Source organism: Schistocerca cancellata, chromosome 1 (genome assembly GCF_023864275.1).
Source record: "Schistocerca cancellata isolate TAMUIC-IGC-003103 chromosome 1, iqSchCanc2.1, whole genome shotgun sequence".
NCBI classification, from domain to species: Eukaryota; Metazoa; Arthropoda; class Insecta; order Orthoptera; family Acrididae; genus Schistocerca; species Schistocerca cancellata.
Window position 1 is genome coordinate 710,685,863 of NC_064626.1, and position 16,461 is coordinate 710,702,323.

Below are 16,461 nucleotides of genomic sequence, written 5' to 3' on the forward strand. Positions count from 1 at the left end.
CTGCCCCTCTTAAAAAAATCTCACAAATAATAGTGGATGGGATTATTTGTAACCAGGAGAACAAGAATTGTTGAGAAAATTTGTAGTCTTTACTGCCTATTGGCTAATAACTTGCTGTTGCAAGTGACATAAAATTAAATATAGGATACATAAAACGAGTAAAGACAAGAGATAAGCAATACAGTACACATTTCATCAATCCTTAAGTCCTAGCATTTTTTTCTCTCTAACCTTGCCTCGGCTTTATATGGCGTACTTTCCTTTCTGGGAAAGAATCTATTACCTCATCAAAGTTCATCAATCGTTTTCCTACATGAAAAATCGAAATATCATTGTCTGCTGTTAATACAAATAGTACCCAAGTGGTTTCTCGATCTGATTACGTGTATTTTGCCACTGTGTGCTAGATAAAACTAAACAGGCCAGCCTAATATTGCAGTTATTGTTACACACACCAAATAAACGAGACTGTTTTGGCACAAATGGTCATTTTTATAACACGACAGAATATAATTCACAAAGTACCAATATCAAATGCCTATTAGGCCTACTACAAGCAAAAAGTTTTATGTTAGGAAATAGTTTCACATTTCATTCTACTCTCTAGCTTCTGAAGCATGAGATCGAAAAGTAGTAGTACGAAATTTATATAAATTTGGAATCATCATATTCTTCCATAATCTGTGAGAGTCTCCATTTCTTCTCCTTCCTCATTCTAACAAACAATCTTGTTATCACTAATTCTGTAACTATTCCTGCCAGTGTCAAAATTTATTCTCTAGTTAACTTCACTAACCCTGCCACAATTACCGGTTTAGTTATCCCGCATTTGTTCTCAGATTAGGTATTATTACGTGTTCGTACAACGCATTTTCCGTGCTACTCCCAGAATAGAACTTTAGCGGCTGCTAGCCGGTGACTGTATAACTGGCCCTTAGTAGTGTAGCGGTCTGGCCAAAAATGTTTTGTCAGAATTTCATTTTCTTGGATACACGGAGAAGACAATACGTAATCTTAGTTGTCTGTTATTCCTGTTAGTCATTTATTTCCACTCTGGTAGTCTGAATCTATGGAATTCGCTAGTAATTATAACAACGCTGATCATATGCAAACCCAGTCAACCACATAAACAGCGATTGTCATTCACCCTTTCAACTTTATTCGCTCAGCTTGTATAGACCCGTCCCCTTTGGTCTACAGGAAAGTTTATTTCTAGATGCAACGGATGCTGGACGCTTTGTGAAACAAGGTCTGTTTCATCAATAATATGAATTTGGCGCCTCCCCTCCCCTTGCTGAAACTGCCCCCGGGGGGCAGATACCCCGGTTTGTTCCCGCCTGTTGCACACACGTGAATCTGTAGCTTAGGTGCACCAGCAAAATTTTTCCGGATAGCATCTGGCTGCTTCCTGCAATTCCTTGTACAGCTAACTGCCACACTTGTGTAGCCAGAAGCGGGAGAAGGTACTACTCATACACAACTCAACTGCACATGTGCGTAAGCTCGCTCGCAACCGCTCAAACGAATCTATTGTGAAACACTGCATAGTCTTCCTAAAGGCTTTGACACATTTTGCTGTTGGCAGACACTTGCAAGAGCACTGTTTTTTGTTCTTGTATATGGTGCATTTCCTTTGCAACTTAAGTTTTATTTTCATTTTTTTCTCTCGTTCGTGTTTTATTGCTGCAGTATTATTCTGCATTAGCGAGATACAGTAATATTCTTTGTTAGAGTATTGGTTCTTACTAGTCAAAGTTACAAAAATGTAACTAAAAACTAAAACAATGAAAAATTCCCGGAATTCTAAAAAATTCCCGGGTATTTCCTGGTTTTCTCCAGGATGAAAAAATTCCCCAGTTCTCCCGGTTGTCCCGGGTCGTATACACCTTGTACTTGCAAAACACTTTATTCACTAATTCTTGACTATGGTTTGTCAGTGTGGGACAGTCACCACATAGGATTGCCTCCACCACACACCGTTGGGTGGCTTGCAGAGTATAAATGTAGATGTAGGGTAGAGAACATCCGAAGAAGAGGTGTGTTAAGTCATCAGTTTGTTTGGTACACACAAGAGTGTTACAGATGCATGTTAAACAACAGCAGGAGGTGCTGAAAGAGAGGTTCATGCATCACAGAGGGGATTACAGTAAAGTTCTGAGACTTTACATTAAAAGAAATATTTCTTCATATTACAAAAATAGCCCTGATGGGCAAAATAAAAAAATGGGCTTGCACAAGGCCTACTGACAGTTGCTCTATGCACCATTCACGAATGGAGTGGGAAATGGGGGAAACGGTAGTGCTATCGTAAGTACACTCTGCTAAACACTGCTTGTGGAGTGTAGACGTAGACATTCTACCATTACTTCAGATAATGAACCTGAAGAGGGGCAGCAGCCTTTTCAGTAATTGCAGGGGCAACAGTCTGGTAGACTGACGGATCTGGCCTTGTAACACTAACCAAAACGGCCTTGCTGTGCTGGTACTGCGAACGGCTGAAAGCAAGGGGAAACTACAGCCGTAATTTTTCCCGAGGGCATACAGCTTTACTGTATGGTTAAATGATGATGGCGTCCTCTTGGGTAAAATATTCCGGAGATAAAATAGTCCCCCATTTGGATCTCCGGGTGGGGACTACTCAGGAGGATGTCGTTATCAGGAGAAAGAAAACTGCAGTTCTACGAATCGGAGCGTGGAATGTCAGATCCCTTAATTGGGCAGGTAGGTTAGAAAATTTAAAAAGTGAAATGGATACATTAAAGTTAGATATAGTGGGGATTAGCGAAGTTTGATGGCAGGAGGAACAAGACTTTTGGTCAGGTGAATACAGGGTTATAAATACAAAATCAAATAGGGGTAATGCAGGAGTAGGTTTAACAATGAATAAAAAAAAATAGGTTGCAGGTAAGCTACTACAAACAGCATAGTGAATGCATTATGGTGGCCAAGACAGACACGAATCCCACACCTACTACAGTAGTACAAGTTTATATGCCAACTAACTCTGCAGATGATGAAGAAATTGATGAAATGTATGATGAGATAAAAGAAATTATTCAGGTAGTGAAGGGAGACAAAAATTTAATAGTCATGGGTGACTGGAATTTGAGAGTAGGAAAAGGGAGAGAAGGAAACATAGTGGGTGAATATGGATTGGGGGAGAGAAGTGAAAGAGGAAGCCATCTGGTAGAATTCTGCACAGAACATAACTTAATCATAGCTAACACTTGGTTCAAGAATCATAAAAGAAGCTTGTATACATGGAAGAATCCTGGAGATATTAGAAGGTATCAGATAGATTATATAATGGTAAGACAGAGATTTACGAACCAGGTTTTAAATTATAAGACATTTCCAGGGGCAGATGTGGACTCTGACCACAATCTATTGGTTATGAACTGTAGATTAAAACTGAAGAAACTTCAAAAAGGTGAGAATTTAAGGAGATGGGACCTGGATAAACTGAAAGAACCAGAGGTTAGAGGTTGTACAAAGTTTCAGGGAGAGCATAAGGGAACAATTGACAGGAATGGGGGAAAGAAATACAGTAGAAGAAGAATGGGTAGCTCTGAGGGATGAAGTAGTGAAGGCAGCAGACGATCAAGTAGGTAAAACGATGAGGGCTGGTAGAAATCCTTGGGTAACAGAAGACATATTGAATTTAATTGATGAAAGGACAAAATATAAAAACGCAGTAAATGAAGCAGGCAAAAAGGAATACAAATGTCTCAAAATGAGATTGACAGGAAGTGCAAAATGGCTAAGCAGGGATGGCTAGAGGACAAATGTAAGGATGTAGAGGCTTATCTCACTAGGGTAAGATAGAAACTGCCTGCAGGAAAATTAAAGAGACCTTTGGAGACAAGAGAACCACTTGTATGAATATCAAGAGCTCAGATGGAAACCCAGTTCTAAGCAAAGAAGGGAAAGCAGAAAGGTGGAGGGAGTATATAGAGGGCCTATACAAGGGCAATGTACTTGAGGACAATATTATGGAAATGGAAGAGGATGTAGATGAAGATGAAATGGGAGATAAGATACTGCGTGAAGAGTTTGACAGAGCACTGAAAGACCTGAGTCGAAACAAGGCCCCGGGAGTAGACAACATTCCATTAGAACTACTGACGGCCTTGGGAGAGCCAGTCATGACAAAACTCTACCATTTGGTGAGCAAGATGTATGAGACAGGTGAAATACACTCAGACTTCAAGAAGAATATAATAATTCCAATCACAAAGAAAGCAGGTGTTGACAGCTGTGAAAATTACTGAACTATCAGTTTAATAAGTCACAGCTGCAAAATACTAACGCGAATTCTTTATGATGAATGGAAAAACTGATAGAAGTCGACCTCGGGGAAGATCAGTTTGGATTCCGTAAAAATGTTGGACCACGTGAGGCAATACTGACCTTACGCCTTATCTTAGAAGAAAGATTAAGGAAAGGCAAACCTACTTTTCTAGCATTTGTAGACTTAGAGAAAGCTTTTGACAATGTTGACAGGAATACTCACTTTCAAATTCTAAAGGTGGCAGGGGTAAAATACAGGGAGCGAAAGGCTATTTACAATTTGTACAGAAACCAGATGGCAGTTATAAGAGTCGAGGGGCATGAAAGGGAAGCAGTGATTGGGAAGGGAGTGAGACAGGGTTGTAGCCTGTCCCTGATGTTATTCAATCTGTATATTGAGCAAGCAGTGAAGGAAACAAAAGAAAAATTCGGAGTAGGTATTAAAATCCTTGGAGAAGAAATAAAAAACGTTGCGGTTCGCCGATGACATTGTAATTCTGTCAGAGACAGCAAAGGACTTAGAAGAGCAGTTGAACGGAATGGACAGTGTCTTGAAAGGAGGATATAAGATGAAAATCAACAAAAGCAAAATGAGGATAATGGAATGTAGTCGGATTAAGTCGAGTGATGCTGAGGGAATTAGATTAGGAAATGAGACACTTAAAGTAGGAAAGGAGTTTTGCTATTTGGGGAGCAAAATAACTGATGATGGTCAAAGTAGAGAGGATATAAAATTTAGACTGGCAATGGCAAGGAAATCATTTCTGAAGAAGAGGAATTTGTTAACATCGAGTACAGATTTAAGTGTCAGGAAGTCATTTCTGGAAGTATTTGTATGGAGTGTAGCCATGTATGGAAGTGAAACATGGACGATAAATAGTTTGGACAGGAAGAGAATAGAAGCTTTCGAAATGTGTTGCTACAGAAGAATGCTGAAGATTAGATGGGTAGATCACGTAACTAATGAGGAGGTATTGAATAGAATAGGGGAGAAGAGGAGTTTGTGGCACAACTTGACTAGAAGAAGGGACCAGTTGGTAGGGCATGTTCTGAGGCATCAAGGGATCACAAATTTAGCATTGGAGGGCAGTGTGGAGGGTAAAAATCGTATAGGGAGACCAAGAGATGAATACATTAAGCAGATTCAGAAGGATTTAGGTTGCAGTAAGTACTGGGAGATTAAGAAGCTTGCACAGGATAGAGCAGCATGGAGAGCTGCATCAAACCAGTCTCAGGACTGAAGACCACAACAACAACAACAACAATGAAATATTTTGAAACTTGGAAAAATAGATAGTACTCTGAATTCTATAGTTAAATATCTACATCTACATCAACATTGACATCTACACTCTGCAAACCAGTGAACTGCATGACAGAGGGAACATCACAGAGTATCAGTAATTTACCTTTTCCTCATCTGATTAACACATGGAGCATGGAAGAAGGATTGCTTAAATGTCTCTGTGTACACTGTAATTAGTCTAGTCTTTGCAGTACATAGGGCATTTTATTATAGTTCTAGATTCATTACTTAAACTTTGTTCTAAAAACTTCCAAATGAAGTTCTCAGGTAACAGTTTTGTCTATGTTCAGGTGCCCATCAGTTCAGTTCTTTCAGGATCTTCTCTCTCCCATGGGTCAAATAAACGTGAGCATTCATGCTGACCTTATTTGTATCCATTCAATGTCTCCTGTAGTCCCATATGGAACAGATCCTATACACTTCAGCAACATTCTGAGATGGATCACAGGAGAGTTTTGTATGCAGTCATATTTTTAACCAACCAGTGAATGGCAGTCTGCCACCTGCTTTACCTAGAGCTGAGACTATATGATCATTCCATTTCATATCCCTTCAAAACATTACTCCCACAAATTTGTATGAGTTGACTGATTCCATATGTGACTAAATTGTGTTATAGTTATAGGATACTACATGTATAGTTATAGAACACTACATTTTCATTATGTGAAATGCACAATTTGAAATTTCTGAACATTTAAAATAAGCTGCCAATATTGCAGTATTTTGAAAGCTTATCAAGATCTGACTGAATATTTGTGCAACTTCTTTCAGAATGTATTTCATTACAGGTAAGTACACATCTGTGAAAAGTCTGCGATTACTATTCATATCGTCTGAAAAGTCATTAATATACAACGTGAACAGCAAGGGTCCCAACACAGTGTAGTAGGGCATACTTGAAGATGCTTCTACATCTTTCGATAACTCTCCATCCAAGGTAACTTGCTGCATCCTACCTACCAAAAAATCCTTAATCTGGTCACAAATTTTGCGTGATACCCCATATAACCATGTTTTGATAATAGGCACAAATCTGGTAGTGAGTCAAATACCTTTTGCAAATCAAGGAATACTGCATCTACCTGACTGCAATGACCCATATATTTCAGTGTTGTGAGAAAAGTGCAAGCTGGGTTTCACATGACCAGTGTTTCCAGAATCCATGTTGATTGTCTTTGAGAAACTCATTCAGTTTCAGATACCTCAGTATGTTTGAGCTGAGAACATTTTCTAAGATTCTACAACAAATGGATGTCAAGGATACTGGACAGTAGTTTTGTGAATTGCTTCTGCTACCCTTTCATAAATGGGTGTGATCTGTACTTTCTTTCAATTACTGGGCACAGTTTTTTGTTCAAGGGCTCTATGGTAAATTATAGTTAAAAGAGAGGCTAACTCATCCTAAAATTCAGCATAGAATCTGATCAGGATTCCGTTGGACCCTGGGGCTTTGTTCAGTTTTAGTGATGTCAGCTGTTTGTAAACACCACTAACAGTAATATCTATTTCACTCATCTTTTCTGTGGTACAGGAATTAAGTTGAGGTAGTACTCCTGGGGTTTCCATTGTAAAGGAAATTTTTGAAATGAAGTTAAGCTTTCTGATTTTGCTTTTCTATCCTCAGTTTCCATCCCTGTTTTGTCCATAAGTGACTGGACACTAACTTTAGTGCCACTAACAGTGTTTACAAATAATCATATTTTCTTTGGGCACAGTGAAAGACCTTTTGACAATATTCTGCTATGGCAGCCACTGAAAGCTTCACCCATTGCTCTTGACAACTAAAGAAGTTTCATTGAGCATCTCTCTAGGATCATAGAATCATATGCTTTGTTTTCACATCTAGTATGCAGTGTCTCCGTTTCTTCAGAAGTTTCTTTACAGTGACTGTATATCACGCAGTGACCCCAATATCATAACTGTTCTACTGGTACATATCTATCCATGGCATGGTCAACTATTCTTTTAAAAATGAGCCATAGTTCCTCTACACACTCCTGCCCTGAGCTATATATTTCAGGTTCCTCCCTGAGACATGACATTACAGCTTATTTATCTAGTTTACTGAACTTATAAATCTTTCTACTTGGTTCAGTTGCACTTTGGTAATCATGATAACTGCCATACGGTCTCTGATTTCATCCCCATTATGGTTGGAGGAAGGCAATGGCAAACCACCTCCACTAGGACCTTGCATAGTACGGCCGAGTGGGTCTCCTGCATTGTTCCCCTACGCTCTGTCAAGGAGTATGGGACTTCATCATCATCATCATCATCATCATCATCATCATCTCTGATACAAGCTTTGATGTGGCCATTCTCCATGAGATCTCATCTATTTGTTGCCATTAGATCCAATGTACCTCCATCATGAGTAGGGTTCTGATTCACCTATTCTAGCTAGTTTTCAGAGAAGGCATTTAGTAACATTTCACTCTATGTGTTGTCATGCACACCTCTAACAAAACTGTTATTATCCCAGTTGATTATTTAGATGACTGAAGTCTTGTCCAATGATTAAAGTATAATAGGGGACTTTATGAACTAGTGAACTGAGGTTTTCTCTAAAGTTTTTAGGTACATTATGAGATGAGTTTGGTGGTTGACAGAAGGATCTAGTTATCATTTTAAGCCCATGTGTGATACTAAATCTTGCCCAAACAATCTTTCAGGCAGCTTCAGTTTCTATTTCAGAGGATGAGTTTCTTGTCTACTGCAACCAATACACCACCTTCGTTTCCCATTTGTCTACCCCTTTGATGTATGCTTAAATTTTCCTAAAAAATCTCACTGCTGCCTAGTTCAGATTTTAACCAGCTTTTTTAACCAGCTTTCTGTAACTAGTACTTTTCAGGAACATGATAAACTGTGGCTCTTTGTTGTGAATGCCTACTAGGATTTCATTACTCTTGCCTGTGGCAGGGATTTCTTTTTATCTTACACTGATACTTCTGAGTCTCTTGCAGGTATCATTATCTGGACTGGATGGAGATTTGCACAGTCTAAAATATTCTTGTGTGCATTCCACCCACCGACAGCTGCCTGGGTAGCAGGTTTTGATGTGTAGTGCATACCTAACCCATTTAGTGAAACTTTACATGTCTTAAACCTATGGCTCAAGTCTAAGAAATCACAGCTTGACTTGTCACAGACCCTTTGCAGTCTCTGGGTTCAAGCCTTCCCCATGACTCTCAAACTTCTCTAGCAGCCACTAGAATGATCCAAGTGTGATGTCAGAGTCCAGATGACAGGCATTGTTTGTCACTACCAGTACTACAACCTACAGTTGTTTACTCTCTGTTTCTTCAGTGGCTGTTGGAATAGCCTCTTTAACCAGTGGAATATGGCCGCCAGGATAAAACAGTGAGTGCACTTGATGTTCCTAATACCCTTATTGCCATTCCCCTACAGGGTACCTTTATTCGCCATACTTTTGAATTGCCAATGATTAATAGAGCCCTACCCATTTGTGTTTGCCTCCACTTGACAAGGGACTACGTATGTTTCCCAAGAGGTGAAGTGAGTCTCACTGGCTCGGTTTCTGTTTCAGTAGAGTCAGTCAGTGGACAAGAACCCAGTCATTCCTGAAACATTCTGAGTGACTATCAGAAACCAGATTTTGAAACATAATGGCTTTAGTAACTAGCCTTTAAAATTTGTTAATATCAGTCTCAGGCAAGAGCTAAAATCCTCATTGGCCACTCTGTAGATGTGCTTATCGTTAGACACTAACAAATATTGTAAAAGTTTGGACACCTGTTTTCTTGAGAACTGAAACTGTAATATAGAAAAAAATCTAATAATTTAACAAAGAAGAAAATGTGAACATACCTGATGCAATAACAAGGATTGTCCTCACAGTATATGAAACTAGGACAGGTCTGTTAGGAAACTTGTCTTTCACAGCATTTAGGGACACTTCAAGTGGCACGACGAACTGCAGGCCATACGTGCAGTAAACTCCGAGGGCAATTAGAATTTTTACAGACTGAGCAGCACTGAAACAAAATACATACAGCATTAGGTGAAAGTTTTATTCATTTTTTGGTTAAAATAGTGGCAATGTAAACTGTACAAAACGCTGAGCAACATTGCCTGAAGATGGATGGATCTGAGTACTTCACACATCAGCTATCTGCAACTGATGAAATATTTTATGGCTACAGTCAATCAAACCAATATGTGTAAATATCTATAATTGTATCCTCTACTGTAAGTTTACACTATTAGTGATATTAAAATATACTAGCCTACACTGTTACTGATGGTTACAGAGACAGTGCTTAAAATTTTTCTGTTTATATATCTCTATGAAAAATTAAAAGGGCTAGTTTTCACAGAGGTTAAAAGAAAGTTTTTTTTGTCTACTGGAAAACACATGAAATTGATTTACAAATATAAACATTCTCACAATTTGTTGGAGGCATCAACATTAAATATTGAATCTCATTTTGAGTGCACGAAAAATTTAAGCTTATTTTCTGGCATTGACAAAAAATATTGAATCTCATTTTGAATGCGTGAAAATTTTAAGTTTATGTTTTATATTTCTGCACTCAAATAATGCATTCAGAAAATGTGTAGGATAATTTATTCACACTGTGAATGTATCTGTGACTATAATGACAGTTATAGCATTTCAGCCAATAAATACAGGGCTGCTACTAGTGCATATGAGCCTGAGTGCGCAGAATGTGGTGTCACTGAATGTGTGTGTTTGAATTGGCCACCAACTGTATCAGTGGGCCAGCCACATGTGTGGGCGCGGCGAGGCCTCACATATACGTATGCAAGGAGCAGTGCCAACTGACCTCTCAATGTTATTCTAGTTAGTACCATGCTCATCATTTGTTGTGTCTGTTGAGTCCTGAGAGGCTTTTCTGTTATTGCTCAGATGTTACAAGTAAAAGAAGATCTATGTGACTTAGATCGGTTTTCCATATTACTCGGTTACTACACATGTGTTGTGCAGTCTTCACTTTCAAACTAAAAATTAAACTGATGATAGTGATACAATTTTGTCAAATGTAATTTTGGAAAGGGTTACTAAGGAAATGTTTGTGGACATTAATAAGCACTTCATAGCTGATTAATAGTCTTTAACTATGGAAAGACTTACGATATGGTAGGCCTACTTATGAAATGTGAAAATGTCTGGACAGAAGAAATTTCCAGCATTAAGCTCTTGCTATTATAAATTACTAATAAATTAATTAAAAAAACCATGATCTGTAATTGATGAAACACTGGAGCAAATCTGTGTAATGATATACTCCATTTTTAAAGCAATAGCTCAGGTCATAAGAACAATTCTGTTAAACAATAAAAGTTGCAGGTTGAAATATCTACAATATTATGAAAAGAATCGATTGCTACTCACCATAAAGATGACATATTGAGTTGCAGACAGGCATGACAAAAAGACTGTTACACATTTGAGTTTCAGCCAAAGCCTTCTTCACTAACAAAAGACACACATACACACGAGCAAGCACAGCTCAAACTCACATGAACACTGTCTCCAGCCAGAATTTGACTGTGTCATGTTGAACAAAAGCATCAGTCCAGAGTTGGTTGGGGAATGGGAAGGGATAGCAGGGTGCAGGTGGGGGCAGAGAAGTCTGCCCTGCCTGGCAGATTGTGCCAAGGACTGGATGGTGGCAAGACAAGGCTACCAGGCACAGCAACAGGAGACAATGGCGAAAGGAGAGAGGAGGGCGGAAGAATGGGGAGCAGGAAAGATCCGAAAAAGAGAAGGGGAAAAGGCTGGTGGGTTCATTGGCAGAGAGTGAGGCACAATGAGGGTAAGGGATGTAAACTGGGAGGATGTGACAGAACTGAGGGGGAAGAGACTATTGGGTGGAGGAAGGGAGGAGAGTGAGTTACCATATATTGAGGCCAGGATTATTTCGGCAGAAAAGAATGTGTTGCATGGATGACTCCCATCTGTGCAGTTCAGACAAGGTGGTGGTGGAGGGGAGGATCCAGATGGTATGGGTTACGAAGCAGCCCTTGAAGTCAAGTACATTATGTTCAGCTGCATGTTGTACCATGGTCTTGTACATTGCTCTTGTCCACAATTTGGTGGTGGCCACTCATCCTGGTGGACAGCTGATTGATAGCCATACCAACGTAAAACACTGTGCAGTGATTGCAGCTGAGCTGGAATATGAGATGGCTGCTTTCACAGGTGGCCTGGTCTCTGATGGTGTAGGATTAGCCTGTGACAGGACTGGAATAGGAAGCACTGTGTGGGTGGATTGGGCAGGTCTTTCACTAGGGCCTTCCACGGGGATTCGATCTGTGGCAAGGAGTTGGGAAGGGGAGTGGCATAGGCAGGGACAAAGATGTTGTGGAGGTAGGCTGGGTGGAAAAACATCATTTTAGGAGGTATGGGAAAGATCTTGGGTAGAATGTGTCTCATTTCAGGACATGATAATCAAAGCTTGGTCAAAGGATGTGGTTCAGTTGTTTCATTCTGGGTGGTGCAGGGTGATGTGGGGCAGCATTCCTTTAGAGCTGATTCTTGGCGGTGGTGGGAGGGTTGGGGGTGTGTGAGCATATGTCATGGGAAATCTGTTTGCAGACTAGGTTTGGGGGATTTTGCTTGTCTGTGAAATCCATTGTGAGACCTCCAGCAGACTGGGTAAGGGAGTTCTTCTCACTGCAGGTACTATATAGGACAAATTTTTTGGTGTGGAAGGGATGGGAGCTGCCAAAATTCAGTTACTGTTAGTAGTTGGTGGGTTTAATACAGACAGAGCCGTGGAGCCAAAAGAGAGGATGGGGTCAATGTCTAAGAAGGTGGCATACTGGGTTGAGGAGAACCAGGTGAAGCAGATGGGAAGTTCTGAAGAAATGAGGACAGATTGTCTTGACCCTGAGTGCAGATCATGATGATATCATCAATGCTGAACCTGAACCAGATCAGTGGTTAGGGGTTTTCTAAGCTTAGGGTAGTTTCCTCTAGGTGTCCCATAAACAGGTTAGCTTAGGAGAGTGCCATGTAGGTGCCCAGGGTTTTGCCACAGATTTGCTTATATATCTTCGCTTCAATAGTTTAGACAAGAAGGGGATAGAAGCTTTCGAAATGTGGTGCTACAAAAGAATGCTGAAGATTAGATGGGTAGATCACATAACTAACGAGGAGGTATTGAATAGAATTGGAGAGAAGAGAAATTTGTGGCACAACGACTACAAGAAGGGATAGGTTGGTAGGGCATATTCGGAGGCATCAAGGGATCACCAGTTTAGTATTGGAGGGCAGTGTGGAGGGTACAAATTGTAGAGGGAGACCAAGAGATGAATACACTAAACAGATTCAGAAGAATGTAGGTTGCAGTAGGTACTGAGAGATGAAGAAGCTTGCACAGGGTAGAGTAGCATGGAGAGCTGCATCAAACCAGTCTCTGGACTGAAGACCACAACAACAACAACAACAACCTTCGCTTCATAGGAGTTATGTGTCAGGATGCAGTTAGTAAGATATATGAGTTAGGAGGTAGTGTTTTGGAACATGAAGGCATTGGAAAAGGTAGAATTCAGTAGCAACAATACAATGGGCATGAGTGATGTTGGTGTATAGGAAAGTGGCATATCAACATTAATAAGCATGGCTTCAGAAGGTAAAGGGTTGGGGATGGTAGAGAGTTGGTGAAGTATGTGGTCGATATCTTTGATGTGGAAGGCTGGATTTCAGGCAATGGATTCAAGGTGTTGATCTATGAGAGCTGAAATTCTTTCAGTGGGAGCACAATAACTAGCTACAATGGGACAGCCTCAATTGCTGGGTTTGTGGATTTTGGGCAGCATGTAGAAAGTGAGTGGGTGAAGTGTCATAGTGGTGAGGAGGGAAATGGATTCAGAGGAGATGTTCTGGGAAGGATCTAAGGCTTTAAGCAGGGACTAGAAGTTATGTTGGACTTCTAGGATGGGATGAGTCTGGCACAGTTTATAGGTAGAGGAGTCAGATAAATGGCAGAGGCAGTCTGCCTGGTGGTCACTGCGATTCATAATGACAGTGGTGGAGCCTTTGCCTGCAGGTAATATGATTAGGTCATGATCTTGTTTTGAGGCTGTGTATGGCTGACCTTTCTTCTGCTGAAAAGTAGTATTCTTAGGAAGGGACATGGGGAAGGATGGCGAGGCAAATTTGGAGGTAAGGAATTTCAACATGCAGCTGAGCATGGTGTACTTGATTTCAATGGCTGCTTCACAATGCAGGCCCTCTAGATCCTCCCCTCCAGCACCAGCCTTTTCTGAACTGTATGGACAGGTGTTATACTTACGACACATTCTCTACTCCCAAGATCATCCCATTCTCAACCTATGATAACCTACTGTCCCCACACCCTCCACCCAACAATTTTCCTTCTGTCGAGTCACCTCCTCCCTATTCATGCCCCTCATTCTCTTTGTGTGCAACCCTCTGCCAACACAACCACCCATCTGTCCCCTTCCCTGCTCATCTCCTTTTCTCCCACCCATCCCCCCCCCCTCCCTCTCCCTGCCCCACATCCTCCTGACACTGCATCTGGTGGCAGTCTCATCAAGCCTCCTCCTAGCCCCTGCACACACTGCCAGACATCACTCTTCTCTCCCCTCACTCATACCCTGCTATCCCTCCCTCTTCCCTGTTCCACTGTGGATTGCTGCTTGCATTTGCTGTGACACAGCTGCATTCTGGCCAAAGTGGCCAAAGATAGTGGTCATGGGTGTGGGAGGCGTGCTTGGTAGTATTCGTATGTGTGTGTTTTCTTTGAAGAAGAAGGCTTTGACCAACAGCTCACAAGTGTAGTTTTTTGTCATGCCTGTCTGCAACTCTGTGTGTCATCTTTATGGTAAGTAGCTGTGTTATCTTTACGGTCAGCAGCAAACAATTCTGTTAGTAAGAATGATCTACACAAAACATTAAAGTTATTTAGTTTGCTCCAATCAGTTGTCAGTTGTACAGGAAGATACATTTTTATTTGAGATTTATTTGTGATTTTTATGGCCAATCCAGTGACAAATTTCTTAGCAGAACTAATTAAAATTCTGAACATCTTAATGCAAGAATATAATTGCTGTAAATAAACATTATAAATTCTTTTAAATTCATAATATATGCCAAAATATGATAGTACAGGTATTATTGTGGGTACTTTAGCATGTATATATTTACATGTATCTGGTAACTGTATTATTAACATGGAAACAGTATTAATATGGGAATGAAAATGTATTTTAATATTTTTGATTTGATCCATATCCTTGAGATCTCTTCTCTTAGGATCTGGGGCTGTTCATTAAATTTATGCAAATTATTTCTTGTATAAAAGGTGTATTCTTTAATGTTCCGCCCACATCTCGTGGTCATGCGGTAGCGTTCTCGCTTCCAACGCCCGGGTTCCCGGGTTCGATTCCCGGCGGGGTCAAGGATTTTCTCTGCCTCGTGATGGCTGGGTGTTGTGTGCTGTCCTTAGGTTAGTTAGGTTTAAGTAGTTCTAAGTTCTAGGGGACTGATGACCATAGATGTTAAGTCCCATAGTGCTCAGAGCCATTTTTTTAATGTTCCACATCAACGATAATCTCCTCACAATGGGTCTCTGGGGTTAATAACATATCTAATGGAATATAATCTATAAAAGTTTATGAATGTGATTTAATACTTACATTTCCTCCACAGGTAAGTTGAGTGTGATGCTGCCTTTAGTATCATCACCGTATTTGAGATATCCAAGGAACCCAATCAGTGTATAAATCAAACAAATTGCAGTCATGCCCTGGTTAAGAACACCACACAATCCAAGAAAGTGCCTAGGAGTCTTCATGTTGTTCTCAAGTGGCATTACCTGTGTACAAGAAGGTTGCATTAACTGTTAGTTGTTTGAACCAGGTATGTCTCAGGAATATGTTTTGTAGCTCTGTATTCACATGATTTTAAAGTGTTTTTTAAACTTTCTAAATGCCATCTGAATGCACCAATGTTTTTTACTAATTTTTCTTCCAAGACACAACAGCTTTAGCAAGTGTATAATGTTAATAATCACAAAAATTTAATTAAACTCAATAATTAAAAGATTGCAGGCATTATTAGCATCAGTATACACTGACAAGCAACAGTAAAAACATGCAGGTAGTGTTACATACTGGGTCAATATTAGAAACGCAAATAAATCAAATTGAGGATGCTCACAGTTGCATGAGATGGTGGGTTGATTCTGAATATTTCAAAACATAAAATCAATAAGAAATAAATTTCTAGAATTACAGTTTTATTACTTGAGTGTGCTCTCCTGTGCAGACAGGTATGCTATGCATGCCTTTCAGAATAAAACTGAATACCTTTAATTTTGGAGGTTTTCACAGTATAATCAAGGAAATGGTTCAATAAGAGCGTGATGTTATGAAAAGAAAGCAAACCACCCTAGAATAACATTCAAATTTTGTCAGATATATCTGTATTGATACAAATTAATAACACAGTATCACAGAACTAGCAGATTGGTAGTGGGGAGACAGATAAAAAGGTGTGAGATGGGGAGAGGGTGAGGGCATGGACTGGGAAGAGTGACTAAATTTGCCAAAAAAAAGCCTTTTCCAAGTATTACACTTATTACGTGTCAGAAAATTCTTTGAATTCTGTACCTCAATTATGGAAGTCTTTGATGTGATTTAAATTTGGAATCATGATGTTAACAGCATATTAATAAGGTTACATGAAATTAATTACAGTGTACTTGTTATGACACTTTCATGTTTACTTTCTGGCAGATACTAGTGACTAGGTATGCTGATATCCAGCTTTTCTACATCTACATCTATACTCTGCAAACCACTGCAAAGTGCATGTGCTTATTTTCTTATCACCAGACTTCCCA

General features: G+C 39.9%; 1 protein-coding gene across 2 annotated transcripts in view; it reads right to left on the minus strand.

The window, feature by feature from the left end:
* LOC126184823 (proton-coupled amino acid transporter-like protein pathetic) overlaps positions 1 to 16,461 on the minus strand; it is a 359,869-nt gene that overhangs the window by 5,154 nt on the left and 338,254 nt on the right. For both annotated transcript variants that reach the window (XM_049927406.1, XM_049927416.1), the window contains exons 8-9: positions 15,254 to 15,432; positions 9,431 to 9,597 (exon numbers count right to left, since the gene is read on the minus strand). In XM_049927406.1, the coding sequence (XP_049783363.1) occupies positions 9,431 to 9,597; positions 15,254 to 15,432 (346 nt within the window). The remainder of the gene's footprint in view (positions 1 to 9,430; positions 9,598 to 15,253; positions 15,433 to 16,461) is intronic.